The 22,726-nt window shown below is 37.1% G+C and overlaps 1 protein-coding gene across 3 annotated transcripts in view; it reads left to right on the top strand.

Moving 5' to 3' along the window:
• The window catches only part of SATB2 (SATB homeobox 2), a 195,840-nt gene that overhangs the window by 94,025 nt on the left and 79,089 nt on the right, over positions 1-22,726 (top strand). For all 3 annotated transcript variants that reach the window (XM_045480639.1, XM_045480638.1, XM_045480641.1), the window contains one exon: positions 2,336-2,438. In XM_045480639.1, coding sequence (XP_045336595.1) covers positions 2,336-2,438 — 103 coding nt within the window. The remainder of the gene's footprint in view (positions 1-2,335; positions 2,439-22,726) is intronic.

The raw sequence follows: 22,726 nt of genomic DNA, 5'->3' as shown, positions 1-22,726 counted from the left end.
TTTATTTGCTACCTGATTCCTTTGCTCAACTCATATTTTAAATCTGTTTTTCCCCCGTGTGGTCTGTAGAGATAGAAACTCATTTATGGTAATCTGGGGAAAAGAATAAATCTGATTGAGGCTCTGGGTAGCCAACTTCTCCTTTTTTAAATGAATTGTGTGAACCTGACTCTAGCATAGAATCTGGTGATGGAGACCATGAAAGCCCAGATATTAACTTCCTTGCGACATAGATTGACTCTGGCCTTGTGCAGTGTCAATGAAATGCATCTGGAGCAAGGACAAAATAGGCTAAAGACTGAGGGAAATGTGGATTCTCTGGGGCCACACTGATGTGGGTTTGTGGCCTAGTCTTATGGGCTAGGAAGTTGAGGTACAGCTCCAGGTAGTAACTGAGAAACTTTGCATTTTAGTCTGCTTTCCAGACCACTTTGCAATAGAAGATTTAGCTCAGTTTCCTATCACGGCCATATATCCTATGCCTTTCTAGAAGATAACATTCATATAAACAACATACAAAGATGACAAGTACATTTGCAATTATTCCTATACACCAGTGTGGCTAGTGCATCTATTATTAGGCTGCTTTCATGTTAAAATTTTCATTATTATGACATTTCAGTTTGGCATTTTAAATTTTCCTCTCTGTCCCTTTTCATCTGTTCTATTTCAGGGACTCAGATGTCCCACATCAGAACTGTGTTAGACATGGTGGGGGGGGGGGGGGAGGCGGGGAATGAAACAGACACAGTCACTGTCCTCAAGGGTTTCACAGACAAAGAGAAAAACTCAGCCCAGAGAGGAAACTAGCCCAGCTAACCAAGAGACTTCTTTACTTCTTTGTTAATAACACACAGAGCAGAACCCTGCCTCAGGAAGATTAGGATTCCACTGATCCTCTAAGGCGGTAGGTAAGGCTCTGGTAGTTCTGTGATACACTCAGGTGATACTGGCTCTTTGTGTTTCCAGGGCTGTGTTCAGATCCTCAGATAAAAATGGTTTTCCTAACTATCTCCACTTAGAGAACAGAATTGTTATTTAGAGATCAGCAACTGGGAGAGGTTAGCCATCTGCTATGTAGAAAAGGCCAAAGAGGTTTCTGTAAATTGAATTAGGACTCCCCTCCCCCACCAGTACTGGACAGTGATTGAAAAGGAAGGACTCTGTGGACTCACCGACACAACTTTTAAATGGGAGTCTATGCAGTACTGTCTGCTGATGTTTGAACCTCTTGGTAAATAACTTCCTATTGCCTCAATTTATCGTTATCTTTTTTATCTCCACTACTTTGTAAAAATATCATTAGAAGTTTTGAGATTTTGCTCAGCTGCTCCACCCATATCTTTTGAAAAAAGATGGGATTTCAAGGCGAGATATAAAACTTTACAGAGGTCATTTGGATCTCTTGAGTTTATGTCCATTTGCTTTTAGACAGAAATTGCTGAAGTAAAAATCTATGTATAAATCTGTGTCTGTATTATCACAGTCAATTCAGGTGTAAGTTAACATCTGTCATAAATGTTGGTCCAAACATGCTATATTGACTGAAAACATATCTGTAGGAAATTTCACTCAAGGTGTGCAATTATAATTTAATTTTTTAGCAGTAGGTCAGGTTCTGTGCTCTTCCTTTTCCTTTTCATCCCGATTACAAATCAGCTAAAGGGTAGACCTGAGGAGGGACAGGGGATGAAGAGCAAGAAGGAATCATGTACTTAAACACTCAGAAAGTTTTAGCTTTGATTCATTTTTGGTTGAAATACAGTGCAAGTGTTATGTTTAGTTTCTCCTGCTCTAAAATAAGCACTGTTAATTTTTTCATTTGGTGAATTTTCACACAAGTGCTAATCACACGTTTCTATAAATTATATTAATTTAACTTATTTCCCTAAATGTTGTTCTGCAGTGTGTAGCACGGATGTTCTCAGATTCTTGGCTGTGTGAGCTTGTTGCCGTTGGAAGCAGAACAGAAACATCTGAAAGACATTATCTGAATTACCGATGCTGGAGCATCTGATCTCACCTTTCACTCTGGTTCCTAAAACACAACTGTTTTTTCCCCTTGTGTTTTATCTGTATGTCCTGCCTCCTCCATCTTTGACATTGCCCCCGGTTTGGTTTTTTTGGAGAAGGCACTGTCATCGTACAAGTTAAAGAAAGAGTAAATTTGGGTCGTAGTATTTGATGTTTAATAGTTTAGTTTGCATGAGGGTGACTACTTCAGATTTAAAAGACAACAGAGTTTGATGTGGGCTATAATCTGCCCTTTCTTATCCCCAAAAGGAGTACTCATTTATGAAAAAAATTAACTATTAAATATATTTTTCCTTTTCAGAGTATGATTTCATCCATTGTAAATAGCACATATTATGCCAACGTGTCAGCAACCAAGTGCCAGGAGTTTGGGAGATGGTATAAGAAGTACAAGAAGATTAAAGGTAAACTGACTTTTTTGTTTTGAGAGCCTGTTTTTAATTTCTTTGGTCAATGAGTTGTTGGTTCTTTGGCGTTTATGCTAATTTTAGCTATAAATGCTTATAAAATTATATATGATTTTTATAAAGGTAAGATTCTTAATATTCCCATCCGGAGATCCTAATTAGCTTCCTTAAAACTAAGATGATATTATGGGACACCTGGGTGGCTCAGTTGGTTGGGTCGTGATCTCACGGTTTGTGGGTTTGAGCTTCACGTCCGGCTCTACGCTGACCGCTCAGAGCCTGGAGCCTGCTTCAGATTCTATGTCTCCCTCTCTCTCTGCCCCTCCCCTGCTTGCACTCTGTCTCTCTGTCTCCAAAACAAAACAAAACAAAACAAAACAAAACAAAACAAAAGACGGTATTAGAACTAAAGTAAAATTCTTAGCATAATATATAAAGTTTACTGTTTTTACAAGACACATCTGTGAAGACCAAGATTTTTAGAAATATTTTGAAGTGGTTTATTTCAGATAGGCATGTCTATTTAAAAAACTCAATCAATAAATCATTTCCATTAATATATTAATGGAAACTTAAAAGCAGTCATTGTAGGTTAAATCAGCACTCACAGTTGCAGTACCAATTAAAAAATTGAAATGATGCTGTGGTAGCAGGAAATCTTTGCTTAGAAATGGAGTTTTGACGTGCTTATTTGGTGACAATTCCAGAGCATGGTTAAATCAAAGGGACTCTGCAGTAAAGCAGACTTGTGTTCAAATCTCTAGCCTCCATTTGCTAGCGTGTTTTTGTGTGTTTACACAAATTACGTATTTAACTTCACCAAGGTTCAATCTCCTCATCTGAAAATTGGAAACAATAAAAGTCTTTAAATCGCTCACTAGCTGTGAGGACTAAATAAGTTAATACTGGCATAAGGAAGCCTCTTAAATATAGCTATAATACTATAATGCTATACTGATAATTACTAGTAGTAGTACTAGCAGTCATATATTAAATGTGGAATTGTGTCTGGTCCTGAAAATACAGCCTCTTATATAATAAATGGCATGCTCTTTAGACCATCCAGCCCTTGAAATGTATCAGTGATATTTTGCCTTTGCAAATATGTCAATGTTGGAAACATTCTGGTGTTCTCACCCAATTCAAATGCTCTTCAAATTGAAATGCTATGAGCCCCTGAGGGGATTTGGGGAATTTTTGGGTAACATGATTGCTTGATGTTCAAGAGTCCTTCCAGTCTATATTTTGCATGATTATGACATCATCCATCATACTTTATTATAGGTATTCATAGCCTTGCTGACAGTTCTCTGCCCCCATATGAGGTTCAAATGACAATTTATGGTGGGTAGGTAAAAGTAAAAGATGAGTTTATTTGTTTTACTACCTGCAGGTTTCCTCTAGGAGACAGTATCGAAGTAATGCTTATTGGTGTTCGAGTATTTGGGAGCTTGTTTACAAGGTTACCTTTTGACGAAATGAACTTTACATGCATTGACAGAACATTTATGATTACAAAAGACTGAGCTCATTTTATGCTAAATATCCATTTTATCAGGAAAGTCAAGATGTTGAACTACCCAGTTCAACTACCCACTGAAACTTGAATTAAGATCCATTTCTCTTCCACAAATTCTAAAATTCTTAGCAGCATTTAGATTCCAGTTTGGGCACTTGATTTAGAATATTATTAATATTAACTCTTATGCAGGATAAGATGAATAACTCCTTCTCATTGTAAGACATGGTTGTGTAGTTCAGAAGGGTTTCTTTTCTCTAAGCGTTGTCTCTAAGTTTTTCTTTTAAAATAAGATTGTTGAAGTGTTTGAACATATCCTCTTTGGCTAAACATCAAAAGAATCATGCAGCTTCAAGGTCATTTGTTAGATCCCATTTACTTGCTGTTAGAAGAGAAAAGGAAGAGAGCGTCCTCTTTTAATAGGCTTGAGTATAATTCCAGATTCAGAAAGACTGGAAACTCTTCACTCTAGTGTTTTCAGAATTGCCACTACAGAATCCCTGTGTGTGTGTGTGTGTGTGTATGTGTGTGTGTGTCTGTGTGTGCTCGCATGCGCGCATGTGTTTCTGTTCACACACATACACATTAACACTTATATCTTCTACTTTTTTTTCTTCCTTTCTTAGAGATTCAATTCTTTAAGCTCTGTTTTTTTTTTCAAGATAGTAAATGCACAGTTAAATCTTAAGTGCCGTAAAAGCAGACTGAGACCTTGATTTCAATCAGGAGGTCAAGGATCCACACCTGAAGAGGCTGCCAGACACTGTGCACACATGCTATTTGGAGATGGAGCCAGTCATTGCTGTTGAAAAGTGTGTGTGTGCATGTGTGTGTGTGTCAGTAGGAGGAGAAAAGGGAAGGTTAAGGTATGTGTGAAGTAAACACAAGCTGCCGTAAAACAGTTCAAGTGGTGTTGATTCATCAACCAAGGGAGTGGGAGGAAAAACAAAGAATTCATGGCAGGTATAATGGTGTACAGAAAATAAACACCGAGAGAAGTACATTTTATTAACTTTCGACCCTCAGTGAAAAGGAAGTGTTGGACCTATACGGGCACGTTTCATCTGATAGAAGCTTTGTGCTATGAATAGATGTTGCTGTGGGAGTTCCTATCTAGTAGAATCCACTTCTCATGGTAAAGGAGTGATTTTGTTTGTAAAATTTCTGTTTGTGTCCATCCATTTTCAAAATGAGAAAAAGAAGTAATGAGTTTCAAATCTGGAAATTAGTGGTAGCAACATCAGAACTCTACCTTAGGGTTCTGCCTGAGAACCCAGGAAGTCAAGAGTTCCATGGCCTTCCTTGCCCCCCTACCCATCCCATTTCCACCCCCACATTACCAATTTACATGTATCCCGGCTGATATAATGTGTAGAAGAGAATCTCACGCTAACTTACTAATGTCCTAAACTAAATGCAGCTACATTGTTAAATATGTTTCCTATTATCTGCTAATGTCTGTTTTAATAAAACAGTGGGAACTAAATGGTTGCTTCTTAATCAAAACCATGATTTCCTGACATAAGCTATGTGATTCTGTTACAAATTGCCACATATAGATCTCCTAAGTCAAATTTTTTTTCCCTCCTCATAGAAATAAATAAACAGTAAAATAATTATATACTCTGGAAGATCAAAGTAAATATGACTAAAACCTGGCAAAAATAAAAGTCCACTGGAAGGATTAAAAAAAAAAGGATCAGATTGCAAATTCTATAGTTAATGCTTAAATAAATATGAGAAAAATGAACAATCAATAATTTGATATCATTAAAAACAGATGTAAAAACTATATACAAATGGAATTGTCTGAATTTTGAAGTAAACATTTTAATGTCCATTTTTTGAATTTGTTGTTATTATAGCTAAACTATTTACACTTCTTCTTTAAAAAGTCCTAAGTTAGTTTGGCTTAGCATGTTAACTTTATTTTCCCCAGTGATCACAACAAAGTACATTCTGTTTACTTTTTTTCTTTAATTTCAAAGACAATCATGGTTGACACAGACATATTTGAGTTAACATTAGTGTTAATTCAGGATGGATGGGGAGAGAGAGTTTGTATACTCTGGTTTTAAGGTCCAGAACTATGAACCTGCTTCCCAGGGAATTTTGATAATTGAATAAAATTAAGTGGGTAGATAGGGTAGTAGGTTGGTTTAGATGGCATTTTTTATTGCTGTTCATCTCATACTGTAATTACTTCTGGCCTAGATTTTACAGTGAAGAGCTCATAAGCAAGTATAAGAAAAGAAAATGTACATATTGTATAAAAGCAGGGGGAAAGAAAAGACCAATATTAGCAGTTTAGTGTGTAGGAGTTTTAATGTTGGACACAAGGATAATCCACAGGCACCTGGAAATGTCATGCTTACAAAGTTATTTTCAAGAATTCTTTGGATTATGTGGAATTTAACCCTTCAATTTTTCTTTCACAAGTTTACACATTTTAATGAAACACTTATTTTTTTAGCCTAATTCTTTTATGTTAACTATTTAGATGTAAACTTCTTGCCTCATCATTTCTGTGAAACTAAGTGGCAGTTATACATGCAGTATCATCAGAAATCACACTCCTATAGCAATCCACTCTTCAGAGGATCTAATAAGAAAGTGCCTTAACAAAGAAGGACTCATGTATTTTAAATGTGTTCTAGTTAAAAATTAATGAATTAAAAGAAAATAATGTTATGTCTAAAGTGTTTTTCGTCTGACACCAAAAGCAAAATGAAGTATCATCTTTGCTGAGGTCAATCTCAACTATTTAATGTGTCATAAGAATTAAGGGGTCATTGAAAGTTCACACAAATACTAGTGGATATTGTAAAATTATTTATGTCATAAAATAATACCACTAGAATGAATGGATCTAACCAAACCCCATATTTTGGCCAGAAAGCAAAATTATCCTCATCACTTTTCTTTTCTTAATCATTGCTCAAGAACCCCCTGATTGTTAGTTGTCTTAATTTTATTTATTTGAACTTATTTTGCAAAATATTAAAACGCTGGGAGAAATGAGGATTTTAAAAACCAGTGTTACTTTTCCAAGCCTGGTTTATTCTAGTAATCAGTATTTTATCTGACCCTGTCTGATCTAGTCTTGCAAGATCAAACGTCCAGGCCAGCAAGCAGACAGTAAACAAAGCCCGTGAAGGGTTTCAGTAAACACAAAGATTAGATGTTGAATGAAAATTAAACTCCTTGAACTAGTCCTGTGTACTAAAGTGGTTAAGTGGGTTGTGATTAAAAGAAATAAGTAATTATGATCATTATAGCTGAAATGATATAATGTTACCACATTTAAAGCACCTCTTGTACCCAGAAATGATTGTGTCATTTACAAAGTGGTGCCTCAGAGTTGAATAGAGAAATCAATGTCCCCTGACCTGGTTCCGTAAGGCAGCCCTAGCTTAGCCATGGTGGTATCGGTGGTCAGGACAATGCCTTTAATCAACTGCCGGTACTTCTGCCTCTGCTGTTGTTTAGCTCTGATGAGGTAAAAGCAGCTTACTTTTGTCTACCTAATTTTTCTGAGTCATGAAAGAAATTTTCTTTCAGCTTTGGATCTAAATGAAGGTGTTCGGCAAGGAAGTTTGTTCCTCTGCCTGTACTGCATCTTGCTTAAAGTAATGCCAACATCAAATCCTTGACTTTTATATAAATCCTGGAACTTATATAAATTTTATACGAATATTCATGGAAATAGAAACATCACTTCCACAACCAACCACTTACTGGTTTCCCAACATTTGGAAGAACCTTGTGCTTTTTTACTCTGATAATCATTGATGTGCATTCATCAATCACTTTTAGCCTGTTTGGCTCCCCCATTAGAAGTTTATTGGCTGTGGGGCTCCTGCGTGGCTCAGTCAGGTTAAGCGTCTGACTTCGGCTCAGGTCATGGTCTCACAGTTCGTGAGTTCGAGCCCCACGTCAAGTTGTCAGCACAGAGCCTGGAGCCTTGTTTCAGATTCTGTGTCTCCCTCTCTCTGCCCCTCCTCCACTTGCTCTCTCTCTCTCTCAAAAATAAATGAACATTAAAAAAAAAAAGTTTATTGGTCATGTCAACAAGTGAAAAAATGGCAGGTGGGAAATGCCATGGACCCTACCCAAGCTCAGGTGTGGGCCAATTCCTTACTTGGATCTTAAGAAGCTCATTCTAGCTGTATTGGTAGCTGCTTCTTTGGCTTTAGCTTTGTTCTTAAATGTTCATAAATGTTAAAATGTAAAACAGTCACTTGTCAACAATGTGGTTTGTAGATTAAGAGAAACAAATTTGCTATCTGCTTATATTATTTATTTAAAAAATTTTTAAATGTTTATTTACTTTTGAGAGAGAGAGAGAAAGAGAGCGCGCACACGCGTGTGAGTGGGGGAGGGGCAGAGAGAGAGGGAGACACAGGATCTGAAGCAGGCTCCAGGCTCTGAGCTGTCAGCACAGAGCCTGACTCAGGGCTGGGCTCCAACTCACGAACCATGACATCATGGTCTGAGCTGAAGTTGGACGCTTAACCGACTGAGCTACCCAGGCGTTCCTCTGCTTATATTATTTAGAATGCCATTTTAAACATATGCTTAAAAAGGATGGAAAGGTGAAATGATATTTTTTCTAACTCCCTCCTTTCCTTCCTCATCTATCCATCCATCCATCTATCACGTATAATTATTGTTTGAAAGAGGTAGAAGATACAGTTCTTGGTTTCCAAAGGCCTACATCTATAAAATTAGTTTGAGCATCCATTTTATGTACCTGGCAGGATTCTAAGTGGGGAACATTACGTAGCCCCTCCCCTCCCTGTAAGAAAATTACAGTCACAGTTAAATGACTAATTTTAATTAAACAAATGTTTAGTGAGTGCTTCTGTGACAGGCCATTTTCAGTTCCAGAAACAGCAAGAGACATCTAGAAACACATGAGATATGTTTCCTACCTCTGGTTGTATTGCTGTCAACCTAGCAGGGGAGGTAGCCCTCTATCTAGCGAATATAGTGGTAGTGCAGAGAATGGTCCATAAGTTTTACCTGATAAGTGTTAGGTTGCGGGGGAGGGTAATTTGAAAAGCAGTCCATGAGTTATACCTTAAGGACAGTGGGATTTTGCAAGGAGAAAAAGAGAAGGAAGAATATTTTAGGCAACTGCAAGTTTTTGGGCATAGATGCAGAGGTGCAAAAGAGCAGGAATGTTTAGAAAATTATGGGTGGTTGTCCAGTGTCTCCAGAATGACAGTACATTTATCATGATACTGTCATGTAAGAGATGTCCAGAATGGCTAACATTTGGTGAAAAAGAAACGGTAGGGCATGGCTAGGTGTGGGGTTAATGATAGCATCAAACATTAGGAAACGAGCAAAGCTTTTTTTGGGATCTGGTTATAGGGAACATTTGTGTTATAATGATGAAAAATAAGGTTGTGACCTTACCTTGGGGAACTCTGAAAGTTCAGTTGAGGTATATTGAGAATTGGTGAAAACACTCCATCATTGGGAGTGATATGATGGAAATGGTGGTTTAAAAAAGAAATTTCTTTAGGGGAGCTTGGATGGCTCAGTTGGTTAAGTGTCTGACTCTTGATACCAGCTTAGGTCATGATCCCAGGGTTGTGGAATTGAGTCCTGCATTGGGCTCCATGCTGAGCATGGATCCTGCTTGGGATTCTCTCTCCCTCTCTCTCTCTCTGCCCCTCCCCAGCTCATACTTTCTCTCTCTCTCTCTCAAAATAAAAAAAATAAACTTAAAAAAAATAAATTCCTTTAGAATTCATCTAAAACTATGTGTGGGGGTGAGTGTGTATACCAGGAGAGGAGGTAGGTGGGAAGGTTAAGGGCAGTATGTGCAACTGGGAGGAAGTTGGCAAAATAAAGTTTATTGCATTCATATATGGAAGTGAAGATAGGGAAGTGTGGCCTTGGCTTTTGGTGGCAGCAGTGAGAAAGAGAGAAGTGACCAATGCAATATGTGTGTGGGAAAAAGAAAGAGAAATCAAAGTAGAATCCAAGGTTTTGAGCGTAAGTGACTTTTGATGGTTTTGAAAGAAATAGGCCAATATAAATTGAAGTTGCGGGTACTTCAGTGAGAGTTGATGAACTAGGTAGAAATATCCATTGGGCCATTCAAGATGTGGAACCAGCTGACCAAAGGGCAGGACTAGAGGATAAATTTTGGAGCCAATGTTTTCAACATGATAGTTAAAATACCACCAAAAAAACACAAAAAAACAAAAAAAAAACAACATTCTCTAAAAAGAAAGAATGAGAACATGAGGGGATTGGAAGCTTTGAAAGGAAAATGGCCTTGGGTTAAGAAGATGGGAAGAAAGTGAGGTTTCATGGAAGCCAAGGCAAGATGGGTTACTAGTGGAGAAATGTTATCAAGGGTACCAGGAGGAGGAGGAGGAGGAGGAGGAGGAGGAGGAGGAGGAGGAGGAGAGATATTTGGAGGTTCTTAGCTTTGGCAGAAAGGGGACCATAATGACATTGGAGAGAGCTATTTCTTTGTAGTGTGATAACAAGGAGAATATATATGCATCTCAGAAGGGAATATGGCATGGAAATGAGAGCAGATATTGACTTAGGAAAGGATATAAAAGCAGCTAACTACAGCATTAGGAATAAGTGTAAACTACACTCCCCACCTCTCTCCAGTATTCAGGAGAAAGAGGATGGAGCCAATGGAGGCCAAAGACTCTGGAGAGGAAGAAGAGTGCTAAGCAAGAGTTCACAAACTAGGAAGGGATGGGTTCTGAGGCACAGATGATGCTTTGCCTTTGAAAGAAAGAGAAATAGCCATATCTTCTTTAGAATCTGCAGGAAAGGAAAGGAGATGAACAAGAAGACAGGTTTTGGAGATGGAGTGACGGGTAAAGAATGAAGCAGATCATACCATAGGTGGCTGTTGTGATTAACCATCAGTAAAAGAGAGAATGGCTGGGATGGGGATTGGTGAGGAGAATGCCTGAAATAGGTTCTGGACCAACCATATTTGGGCACCAGTGGGAGCGTTGGGATCCAAACAAGGTGACATAGTTAAGGGTTTACAGTGGTTCAGGTCTCTTCAGTTAATTCTTACCTTTTCCTTATGGTATGCTTTAGATTTCTCAAAGCTTCCGATTTCCATTTGTCCTGCCCAGAAACAAAACGAGAAACTCAAAAACAAAGATAGATCTGGTGGTGCTGAATGAAGAATCTACAGTTGTGAAATGAGTTTTTGTATGTAGACCAGGAAGTGTCTAGCTGATTAAAAATCTGGTATGACTGTGGTGACATCATCTTATTTGGGGGAAATCAATGGGTTAGAATCAGAATTCTCTTGGTTTCTAGATCAATTAAATAAAAACAATTTGTTTTTCTTTGGAGGATTTACAAAGTTAAAAGCTGAAAAGCACTTACCAAGTTCACAAGGTGCTCAAAGCTAAGTACAAGTACTATGTAAGATGTTAGGTCTAACGTGATAATTGCCTGTGCTAGACATTGTTTTACAAGCTATTCACCTGACTGATGATAGGCATTCATTTCACCTTTTTCAAGAATTTGAGATTATCTAACATAGGAATCCTGAACTCCCAAGGGAACAGACAAATCTGGACTCAGAGAATATAAGTCAGGCTGTGAGTTCTAACATTGGACTTTCCAAGCTGTCATCTTTCTAAGTTTCATGTTTTATAGTAATTTTGACTTACTTTTGAATAATGCCCCTATTAGACCAAAAGTTTTTTGAAAAAACATCTCAGGAACACATCCATTTTGTGCCCTCCTCAAAAGCCCTGTGAACATAGGACTTTGAACATTGTAGGTACTTATTTTGTTAAATAGTAATAGAATTGAATTTAATATATGAACTTATTTGAACGTATGCATTTAAAACAGTTTTGTTTTTACACATGTGATATTGCGACTAATTTTATTTGCTATCTGATGTCTTAGTTGAGGAAAAATACAATCTTTGCCTTTAATTCGTATTACAAGTGTCCTTAGCAAATTAGTAATGGGTTAAAATCATTCTTTTTTTTCCTATTAATTAGTTATTGAAGTAAAGATTTAGCAATAGTCAATTCCACTGAAAGAGACAGTAACGCCTTTGTTAAGTAAAAATTAGAGACCTACAAAAAGCATCCCTTTAAGGTTTTTCTAGCTAGTTTATTGAATATTTTCCTTAAAATAATGGTCTAAGACATTTAAGTCCTGTAAAAGCAAACACAATGGCCAATGGAAAAGAATGAATTATGGGTTTATTGTTTCTTTGATTAACTTTTCTTTAATAGTCTGACTTTAAGAATTAATACACATAGAATGCCAATTGGCAAAAGGAGAATGCTCCTAAACAACCAAGTTATTAAAATGCAATTTTTTTCTATCGTGGTATATTCACCTCTGAAATTATAGTTTCAGATTAAAATAAAGAACAAAAATAAATAGATAAAACTTACTTTAACCTGTACAGAGAGTTACAGGAATACTCAAAATGACCAATGTTATCAAACTATGATAAAGCATTGTTTGAAACCAAAAGGGACACTAGTGTTCAGATGGGGAGGGGGCAGCTAAGATTACAGTAGGCGTAGAGGTGGGATAATACTCACTTTTTCCATGGAACATAATAGGTCCTATGAGCTTTTTTTTGCCAAAACACCAAGGTGTCCGGCTTCAAGTGCTTTATGGTAGATATATATGTTTTTGTGGATCTTAATATGATGGAAAAAGGAAGTTGATAATAAGGGGAAAATACACCTAAGAAAACCAGTCATATGGTATTATCACAATGCCGGCTGGTATACTTCGCTTATGGGGCTGGAAGCATTTTCCTTCCAAGCCTTGTTTTATTAGGAGTTAACAAGTTGGCTCTGAATATCTTGCTCTAGGCAGAGACTTTGCAAGCAAGTTCTCAACCCAGAGACAGATTCTCTTTAACAAATTTAGAGAAAAACAAATCTTTAACTTTCATAGTCCTAAAAGACTTAGCTTATTTTTCCCCCCTTTTACCCTTCAGTCTTTTAAAGCTCCTACTATTTTTCTTTAATTATATTCAGTAAACTCTTCTGGTAATAGATTTGTTTGTTTGTTTGTTTTTTAATGGTGTGGGATTTACATTTGATATATATGGAATATTAGCTTTAGCTCTGGAAATCATGTCTGTATGTGTTAACAGAAAATGGATTTTATATAACAAATGGACTTTGTACTTCAGTTATTGCCTAGAACAGAATAAATCAGAAATATTTTCAGTGATTGGGCATATATTCAGTATTGGCATAGGGGTGCTGTTATGGTTTGTCAGGGAAATTAGTGTCATGACACCTTTTAAAAACAGTTTAAGTCAGTGAAAGACTTGGGTGGATAGTATGGTTAATTAGTGATAATATGTAACCCACCTCAGAGAGAAGAGTCAAAGTAAATAGCAGGTTGAACCATATGAAATTGCTATTTTTATAGATTAAAATTAGATATTGCCAATTTCATATAGTTCAATCATATAGGAATTTATTGTGATTGCTCAGGGTTATCAGGTTCTTACCAGTATTATGTGACTATGTATACCCCCTTTTACTTCTTGTTGTTTACATGTTTCAAAGAAATACTTCATATTTACAGAGTTTATAAAGAGTACTTGCCAAAGCTCTCAATTGTGTGATTCATGTCTTTCATCAGTCAAGTGGGAGTCCATACTGATGACACTCATTTTGGGACAAAACTTTTTTGGCTTCAAGAAAAATAAAAGAATTGCAGATTCGTGAAAATAAGTATAATGAGTGTGAATTTGTATTATGATACAAGTATGTATTGTGTGTGTGTGTGTGTGTGTGTGTGTGTGTGTGTGTATATATATACATATATATATGACTAGAATAAATTGCTAATAATAAAATTGGGATTGAATGGAACTATGTTTTATCATCACATAGAAATGCATTTTAAATTATAGGCAGGTGTTACAGGCCCATCTGTGTACCAAACAGTTAAATTTTCTGAAGCAAATCTATAGGTTGACTATGTAACACCAATATTAGTACTGTATCTGTAGGTGCTGGCATCATTTCTGGCACATAACAGTTGATTAATAGGTACTTATGAATTAAAACAATAAACAAGTGTGAATAATCCTGTTTTAGTGATTAGCTACTTCAATTGTTGAGGAATCAGTGATTTCATCATTTTTAGAACTGACCCATTTTCAGTCTGTCACATCAGAAGGGTATACAACGCATATACTAGAGGCATCAGGTTGCACCCTTACCATTCAGATAGCCCATCCATCTTCATGTTGCCAATGGATGTACATGCCTCGTGCAAGCGTGTGTGCACATACAAATAGAACAGCAGGACTTCTCTGTAGGAAAGTAGATCTGTCCTGACTCAAATCCTAAAGTTAATAATAACCACATGCCCCCAGTTGGGCATTTTAGCAGAAGCGGTGGAACAAAGGCTTTAAGGTCCCAAAGACATAGGTTTGAATGTGATTCTTTCTTTAATATGTATGTGATATGATTTTTTCTGAGCTTCAGCTTCTTCAGTAAAGTGGTCATAATAATATCTGTGTCATACTATTGTGAGAGTTCAATGACAATGATATGTCCAGGGCTTAGGTCAGTGCCTCAGCGACTGTATAAAAGGTAGGGCTTCATGTTACCTGAAATGCCAGTATGTTGTAAAAGAGGTACATGAGCAAGATAGATATGAGAATTTCTGCACTCATCATAAACATTTTCCTATAAAGGAAATTTATTAAAAAGTATTTGTGACATATTTAGGCCCTGAGAAGTTGACTTTGAGTTATGCAGAGAAAGAGAAAAAACTAGGTTTTATTGGTCATGTGGTTTGTTTGTTATGTTTATGAGGCTCAGAGCCAGCAGCTGTAATCATTTTGAATATTTCTAAATACTTATCTACATTTGGACAGCTATTCAACCTTGAACAGATCACCTGACCTCTCTGATATTAGTTGGGATTATTGTCTCAAAATTGGGCTCCAAGTTTTGGGGGCTAAGGGGTTGGGGAGCAAGGAACTTGGGGTGGAGGTTTAGAAATCCAAAGCAGTGATATATTCAGGAATATCTTTTGTCTACACTCCAAGGTTTGGGTACCAATTCGAAATTATCAACTTGATTGGCAACTTTTCTACCAAGAGTGTCAGGGGCAAACCTGTGTCATACCTTTATAGAGTCAACTCCAGAGTACTTTCTGAGTTGAAGGAGTCACAGAAATTTTGCCATTCCCTCCACCCTGCTTTCTTTGGCTTATATTCTTCTACCCAGGGCTTTTAAGAGAGGTTCTAGGGAATACTGGAGTGTTATCTTATTAGGGAATCTATTAGCACTCATTCATGCTAATCCGTTTACATTTGCATAAGCATCTTAATAGTTTAAGGAAAAAAATCCATAGGTCAGAAATTCCAGAAATTTCTCAGTGCAAAACCTTTTACCCAATTCATTGTATGCTTTCTAAGTATGGACAGACCCCAAGAGTTATTTCACAAAAGCAACTGTGTTAAGGTTTGCATTAAAATACGAGGTTCATAGTTCTGGAAATTGTATCAGTCTTTTAAGCAGTATTGGTAGATAAACCTGCAAGAGCAATACTACATCTACCGTGAGTGTCACTACATAAACTGCTATTATTCTTGTTGCAATAGAGAGTTTGGCAAAGAGAGATGTCTTAGGAAAGTCTTAGATTCTTGCCATAAAGAGTCAAGAAGCAGAAGCAGGTATTCTGAGAAAGGGAATTGTTTTGAAAATCCTAGCAGCAATTCTCTTTAAGACACTATTAGGTAAGTAACCTGGAAGGTTGCTTTAAAACCAATTTGCAGATAATCCTCCCTATTTTATAGGTAATCTCAATATCACTCAGGAAATTAGAACCCAGGCCTTAAAAACCCCAGTTTACTCTGACACCTATCCTATGCCATCTTGCTGTGATTGACAGGTGTCTGATGTATGCTGATCAGACACTTCTCCTTTGGCTTTTAAATTCTGAGTATATTTTGGGGCATTTAGTCATGGAGTATATTTTGAATATTAAAATTTTACTAGGTTTACTTTACATAACATCTATAGCAAATAGACATAATAAAAACAATGAAATACAACTGAGAGAAGCAGTAAACTAGAGAGGAAAACTGTGTGTGTGTGTGTGTGTGTGTGTGTGTTTAAGTTTGGACATTTTCGATGCCTTTTTATTCCCCGGGAAATACAAATAAGACATTAAACATTTGCTTTTTAAAAATACTGTAGGACATATATTTTCCTTCTTTTGGTTGATGTAAGTGTAACATGTACACATTTAGAGCATATTTTATTCCTTAAGTTTTTTTTTTTTCATTTTTATTATATTAACTTTTGAAACTTAAAGCTGTATTTGCGTAGCATTTCTATAAGTTTAATTTCAAGAATTGTGAGATTATATCATTTTATTTCCCGTTTATTCTTCTGCATCCCAATTTGAAGGCCAGAATATGAACTATTAAGCCTCATTTGAAGAAACTGAACAGCAACATATCCCTGTGTATACTGTGTGAGGCCATGTGATTCTGTATTGATAATGAATTCTTTTGAAGTATAGGAATTATTTTTAAAAGTGATATGATGTAACATGGCATAGTGACTTGAAAACAAGAGAAGATTGCAGTTCTTTAGGTGACCTTTGAGAAACAGCAGATGTTTGTCAGCGTGTCTTAATCAGGAAGTTTTGAAATGGGAAGCCTAATCTGTTAATCATAATTATACAGAGATTTTCTGAAACTTACAGTAGTGCTTTGACAAAGATCTTTCACATAGATACTGATCATCTAAACTTTACTGATACAATTCTGAGATAGTAATATTTTTCCTGTGGTAAGACTGATGTCCAGAGAATCTCCACCTTGCCCCACAAGGAGGCCCCACAGCTAATAAGAGGTATGGATTTGAGTACAGCTTTTTAATACCAGGTCCAATCAGTATAACATTTATCATCAACCAAAACTAAAGATTTTTCACAGATAATAAAATTTTTTAAATGGTTATATATTTTTGAGAGAGAGAGAGAGAGAGCATGAACGAGCATGAGTGGGGGAGAGGCAGAGAGAGAGAGGGAGACAGAATCTGAAGCAGGCTCCAGGCTCTGAGCTGTCAGCACAGAGCCCAACGTGGGGTTCAAACCCACGAACTGTGAGATCATGACCTGAGCCAAAGTCAGATGCTTAACCGACTGAGCCACCCAGGCACCCCAGATAAATTTTTTTAAATGCTTATACATTTATAGTATAGTGAATGTTAAGTAAGATTAGAGGAAAAAAACCAGGACAACAGACTGACAGTTAATAAGTGTCTGGTGTAGCCTCAAAGACAACAGTATAAAAGCAAAGACAACATAGAACAGTGAGTCTCAAACTTTAGCATACATAAAAATTACCCATCTCAAAAGACAGTCAGGGGCACCTGGGTGGCTCAGTTGGTTGAGTGTCCGATGTCGGCTCAGGTCATGATCTCAGTTTGTGAGTTTGAGCCCTGTGTTGGGCTGTGCTGACAGCTCAGAGCTTGGAGCCTGCTTTGGATTCTGTGTCTCCCTCTCTCTCTGCCCCTCCCCTGCTCACACTCTGTCTTGCTGTCTCTCAAAAATAAATAAACATAAAAAAAAAAAAGACAATCAGTAAAAACAAAGATGATATAGATGTTGGTGCTTAAACTTTTGTGTATGTAAGAATCATTGGAGAGATTCTGATTTGGAGCCCATGAATTTGTATTTCTAACAGTCTTCCAGGTGATAACGGATTTTGATGGTTCAAGGACTATACAGCAGAGACCTGAAATACACAATGTATATAAAACATAAGTATATATCAGGGATTTGTTATAATTAAATACGTGACTTCCTGGATATAATGTAAAATCGCTTGAAATAAAATGAGATTTTTGCGGGGTGCCTGGGTGGCTCAGTCGGTTAAGCGTCAGTCTTCGGCTCAGGTTATGGTCTCGCGGTTCGTGAGTTCAACCCCCTTGTTGGGCTCTGTGCTGACAGCTCAGAGCCTGCAGCCTGCTTCAGATTCTGTGTCTCCCTCTCTCTCTTCCCCTTACTCTCTCTCTCTCTCTCTCTCTCAAAAATAAATAAACATTGAAAAAATGAGATTTTTGCACCAAATATCTTTTAATTGTAATGCAGATTACTCCATGGGAGGAGTGTGACTTTCTAGTCTGTGAACAACCAGTCGCAGCCAGCAATCATGGCCACTAAATAGCTACTGTTCATATGGTGCTCTTGGTTAGAACATCAACTCTGTGAACTTGGGGAGGCTTTAGGAACCCCTCCAGTTCTAAAGCAGGGCTACAAAGGGCTTTCCTACTTCAGAGTTAAATGGAATCCCAGAAGCTCAGGAAGTGGTTAGATAATGGTTTCGCATTCCCTAAACTCAGTCCCAGAAAGCTCAGAGGAATCTGTAAGATATCCTGGAACTCTGAGTTCCTCAGAAACCTGAGCTGACTCCAGATCTGAACTGTTCACCTGCAAGGCCCCTAGACGGAGACCTTTTCCCACAGGTTAGAAGAGCTACAGAAAGCCTCTAAAGCTACCAGGTATAGAAATATTTCAGCTCCACTTGCCTTGACAGTTCTTCAAGCCACATCTTACTTAGAAACTTGAACTTGAAGCTGGAGGTATCATTCCTTCCCAGGCACACAGATCACCTTCAGGACTTTGGCAACAGTAGAATCAAATTCATTGTGAATTAAATTACAACTCTGATTCAAAGCCCTAGAAGTGGTGTGTTTTATGTCTCTTTAACAAGTAAGCAGTTTGGCTCTATTGAGAAGATTTTTGGTTGTGAATGTGAACATTGCTTTCATCATCAGAGGCAGGACTACCATTTATCCTTCACTTTTTTTCAGGGTTTTTTTTTTTTTTTTTTTTTTTTTTTCCCATAGCTAAATATTGCAGACATTGAGATGGACCCTCAGAGCCAAGGTGCTGTCTCTGAATTTGGTTTAGTTTAAGACAGACTTAATATTATGTTTCCTTAGAGTAAAGAAAAAAAAACATAAAATCACATACTGCTGTTAGGTCTACACCTCAGCCATCGTGATTACTTTCAAATAAATTTAAAAAGAAAGGAAGAGAGGGGCACCTTGGGTGGCTCAGTCAGTTGGGCGTCCAACTTCAGCTCAGGTCATGATCTCACGGTTCGTGGGTTTGAGCCCCACGTCAGGATCTGTAATGACCACTTAGAGTCTGGAGCCTGCTTCAGATTCTGTGTCTCCCTCTCTCTCTGTCCCTCCCTGGCTTGGGCTTTGTCTCCCTCTGTCTCTCCAAAATAAATAAGTAAATGTTAAAAAAAAGAAAGGAAGGAAGAGAAAGGTAGAAGGGGAAGGAGGGAGGGAAGAAAAGGAAGGAAGGTAGGAGGGAAGGAGGAAAGAAGGAAGGAAGGGAAATAGAAAAGAAATAGTGAATGTCCAAACTCAATTTTTAGGTGGAGTCTTGTGCATTGTGATGCTCCTCTGACCTTTTTTTTTTTTTTTAACATTTGTCTTTCACCTGCTGTGGCTTTAGAGGCTAAAATATTATTATGATATTTTTATGAGAGTGGTAGAAAAAAAATGAAAAAGCTTTTCAAATTTAGCAAAATCTGTACAAATTTTTACTGAAACCATTACTGCTCTGGTCAGTGGAGATGTAGCTTGTTGATGAGTATTTGATTTTTAGGCATTCTTAAAAGTGAGGCCTTCTTAAAAGTGAGGATGATGATTTTTTTTCTTTGTTTCTTTGTTTCTTTTTTTAATGTTTATTTATTTATTTATTTTTGAGAGACAGAGAGAGACAGAGAGAAACAGAGAGACCAGGGGAGGATCAGAGAGAGGGAGGGAGAAACAGAATCCGAAGCAGGCTCTAGGCTCTGAGCTGTCCACACAGAACCCAACACATGGCTTGAACTCAGAAACTGTGAGATCATGACCTGAGCTTAAGTCAGAGGCTTAACCAACTTAAGCCACCCAGGCTCCCCTTTGTTCTTTCTCTCCTGGCTTTTATTTGTAGAGCTATCAGGGACTGAAAAACATTGACAAAGGTTCTTCATTTGACCAAATTTTACTCAGTCTTCTAAATCTTTTCCATGGCCCATCTGTGCATTTCCTTGTAAAATCCAGTTTGAGCAAGAACCCTGTTAAGTCAGTTTAACCTGAACCCCAACCCTTCATATCTGATCACCCCTCGATATCTAATTGGGTTCCTCATCTCCTGTCATCCCCCTCAGGTGATGTTTGAACACCCTGGCCTGTTTTTGGCAAAGAAGCAGGTTAGGTCAGTTTAGCCAGAACTCCCCTTACTCCTGATGTTGCCTCTTAGTAATTTTCCATCCACCCATCCCTACCTTGCTCTTTGTCTATAAATTCCCATGTGTTTATGCTGTTTTAGGAGTTAAACCCCTTCTCTCTCCCCCACTATAAAATCCCATTGCAGGCATCCCTTTACCTACTGCGATGGTCCTGGATGAGGTCTGCCTTACCACCTTTAATGAGTGCCATTGAGTATTTTTTTCTTTAACAACTTAAGGGGTAGCTTTTGTCTTATAGGCAACGTTTTAAGACTCGTAGTCTGTGGGCAGTGTCTGGTTTTCAGAAATGTTTTGTTTGGTGTTTATTGCAAATGGATTTAGTTGCCAATGCTTGAATAATAGGCACTATCGTGTAATAATCCAGATTTTCCATTTTCTTGAAAAAAAATCTGAAGAAATGACAATATGAGAAAGACAAAAACTGACTGAGGCAAGGTAGTGTCTGCTTCCTCTGGTCGGGGCAGGCTTTCTCTTACTTCCCCTTGTGCCTCTGCGGTTGGCTTCTCTGGCTATTTTCCTCCACCTGGAGGTGTAGGCCTTTGCCTTTGCAATTCCTTCATTATGGTTTTCTAAGTACTTAGTACTTCATGGTGTTACTACGTGTCTGTAAGGACACTTCCACAGTCCGGTTTTTAATTATATGAATTTCTAAGGATCTGAGAACTCATAAGAAAAGGAACATACTATGCATAATCTTGAAGGAATATGGAATGACATTATTCAGATTCGTATTGCACCAATTCATACAGGTTTCTTGGAGCTCTGACGTTAATGCTTAATTGTGTGCATAATTATAACACTATAATTGTGTGTCAATAGAACTTTTTGTTAATGATGTGATTTAGCTATATTTCAAGAAAGTAACTCAATTAAAGTTGAGTTACTCAAATCAATCAATTAAGCCATTGAGAAATGAAAATACTGAAATTTTGGAAAATTAGCTTTTGGTCAAAGAATGCATGCTATAAGAGGATGGTTCTATATATAAGTAGAAAAAGAAATGGACAACAGTTTTACATCTTAAGTACCTGAGCACATAATTTAGCATTTTAATTTGCCTTTATTTTGGCTGAATTCAAAAGGAATTAAACAAAAATGAACCAGTGTCTACTAGGGCCAAGTATTTCTGTCTATGAAGTACAATTTTACTCAGAAGCGGTCCATGGTTTCTGCACTTCTTTTAGTAAAGGAATCATAAGAGTGATTCCTGTCCTAGGCAAACTGTGTTAGATTACCCTTTGAAGGCTCGCAACCATGTGCTTGGTTTGGTTTGAAGATTGTATACCTTAAAGTTTAATTAATACAATGACTGAAAAATGCTTACATTTAAAGGATAAGATTAACATAATTTGTTCACCTTGAACGATGTGAAGGAAAGGTGAATACAATGATATGAATTACATGGAAAAGATTAAGTTAGCAATTGAGACTTTAAAGAAGTCTGAGGTAAACTTTACTTACTTGGGGGTTCATAGGAAAGTTAAGCAATCACTTTGCTTTTTTAAGCAAAGCAGTAATAAATACTGTATATGTCTCAATATAAGGTGATCCCAAGACACTAATGTTTATTTCCCCAAATGAGAAGTTTTGAATATATAAAATAACCATTAGGCATATGGATAATGGTCAAATATTTACTTATATTTTAATGTATTAACTTCCACCTATGTATATTAAAATCACATATTACATAGAATATTAATTAAAAATACTACTTTTCTCCACCCTAAAAGTTCATGTGATTTGGCACTCATGTCTCTGCCATTACAGAACCCGTGTTTGGAGTCACCAGATTTTCTAGCACACACCATTTCTGTGAAAGTTCTTTTTGAGACTTAGTACTTTTTTGATAAAAATATGATTCTGACACTCTAAACCATATACCAAACTACAGCATCATTTATGTAATAATGGGACAATTATTTTTAAAAATTTGTCCTGTGGGTGACTACTTCTGATTTCCAGCATGTAACCATCTAAAGTAGTGTTCTTTAAAGTCTTAATAGTCTTTTGCATGATCATATCTAACATTTGCAACTGTAACAAATAATTACTAAATCTGTTTGGAATTTTTACTTTAAAAAACAGACACTGTTAAGTTACATCTGCAAGGATTTAAAACTAGGAATGATGGAGGTTGTTTCAGCTTAAATGTGTTTTCTCCAAACAAACCTTTGTTTTACATAATAACATAATACAGAGATTTAGATAAGGATTTAACTATGAGGTGATTAATTCACTCTTTCCTGGGAAATATTCTTGGGAGAGGAAAAAATTCTGCCTCATGCTTGAACATATATGATACTCACTTTCTTTTACCTCTGCCTTTCCAGGTTATTCCTTAAATCTTCCCTAGTAAAGTGCAATAAAATGTAATAAGGTAGCTATCTGGGGGGTAGGGGGGAGGAAGCATCTTATTTAATGAAAAGTCAAGAAGATGTTATAAATATTGTTTCTAACTTATCCTTGTACATA

Source organism: Leopardus geoffroyi, chromosome C1 (genome assembly GCF_018350155.1).
Source record: "Leopardus geoffroyi isolate Oge1 chromosome C1, O.geoffroyi_Oge1_pat1.0, whole genome shotgun sequence".
Taxonomy (NCBI): Eukaryota; Metazoa; Chordata; class Mammalia; order Carnivora; family Felidae; genus Leopardus; species Leopardus geoffroyi.
The sequence above is the reverse complement of the archived record's forward strand: the minus strand, read 5'-3'. Positions and strand labels throughout refer to the sequence as shown.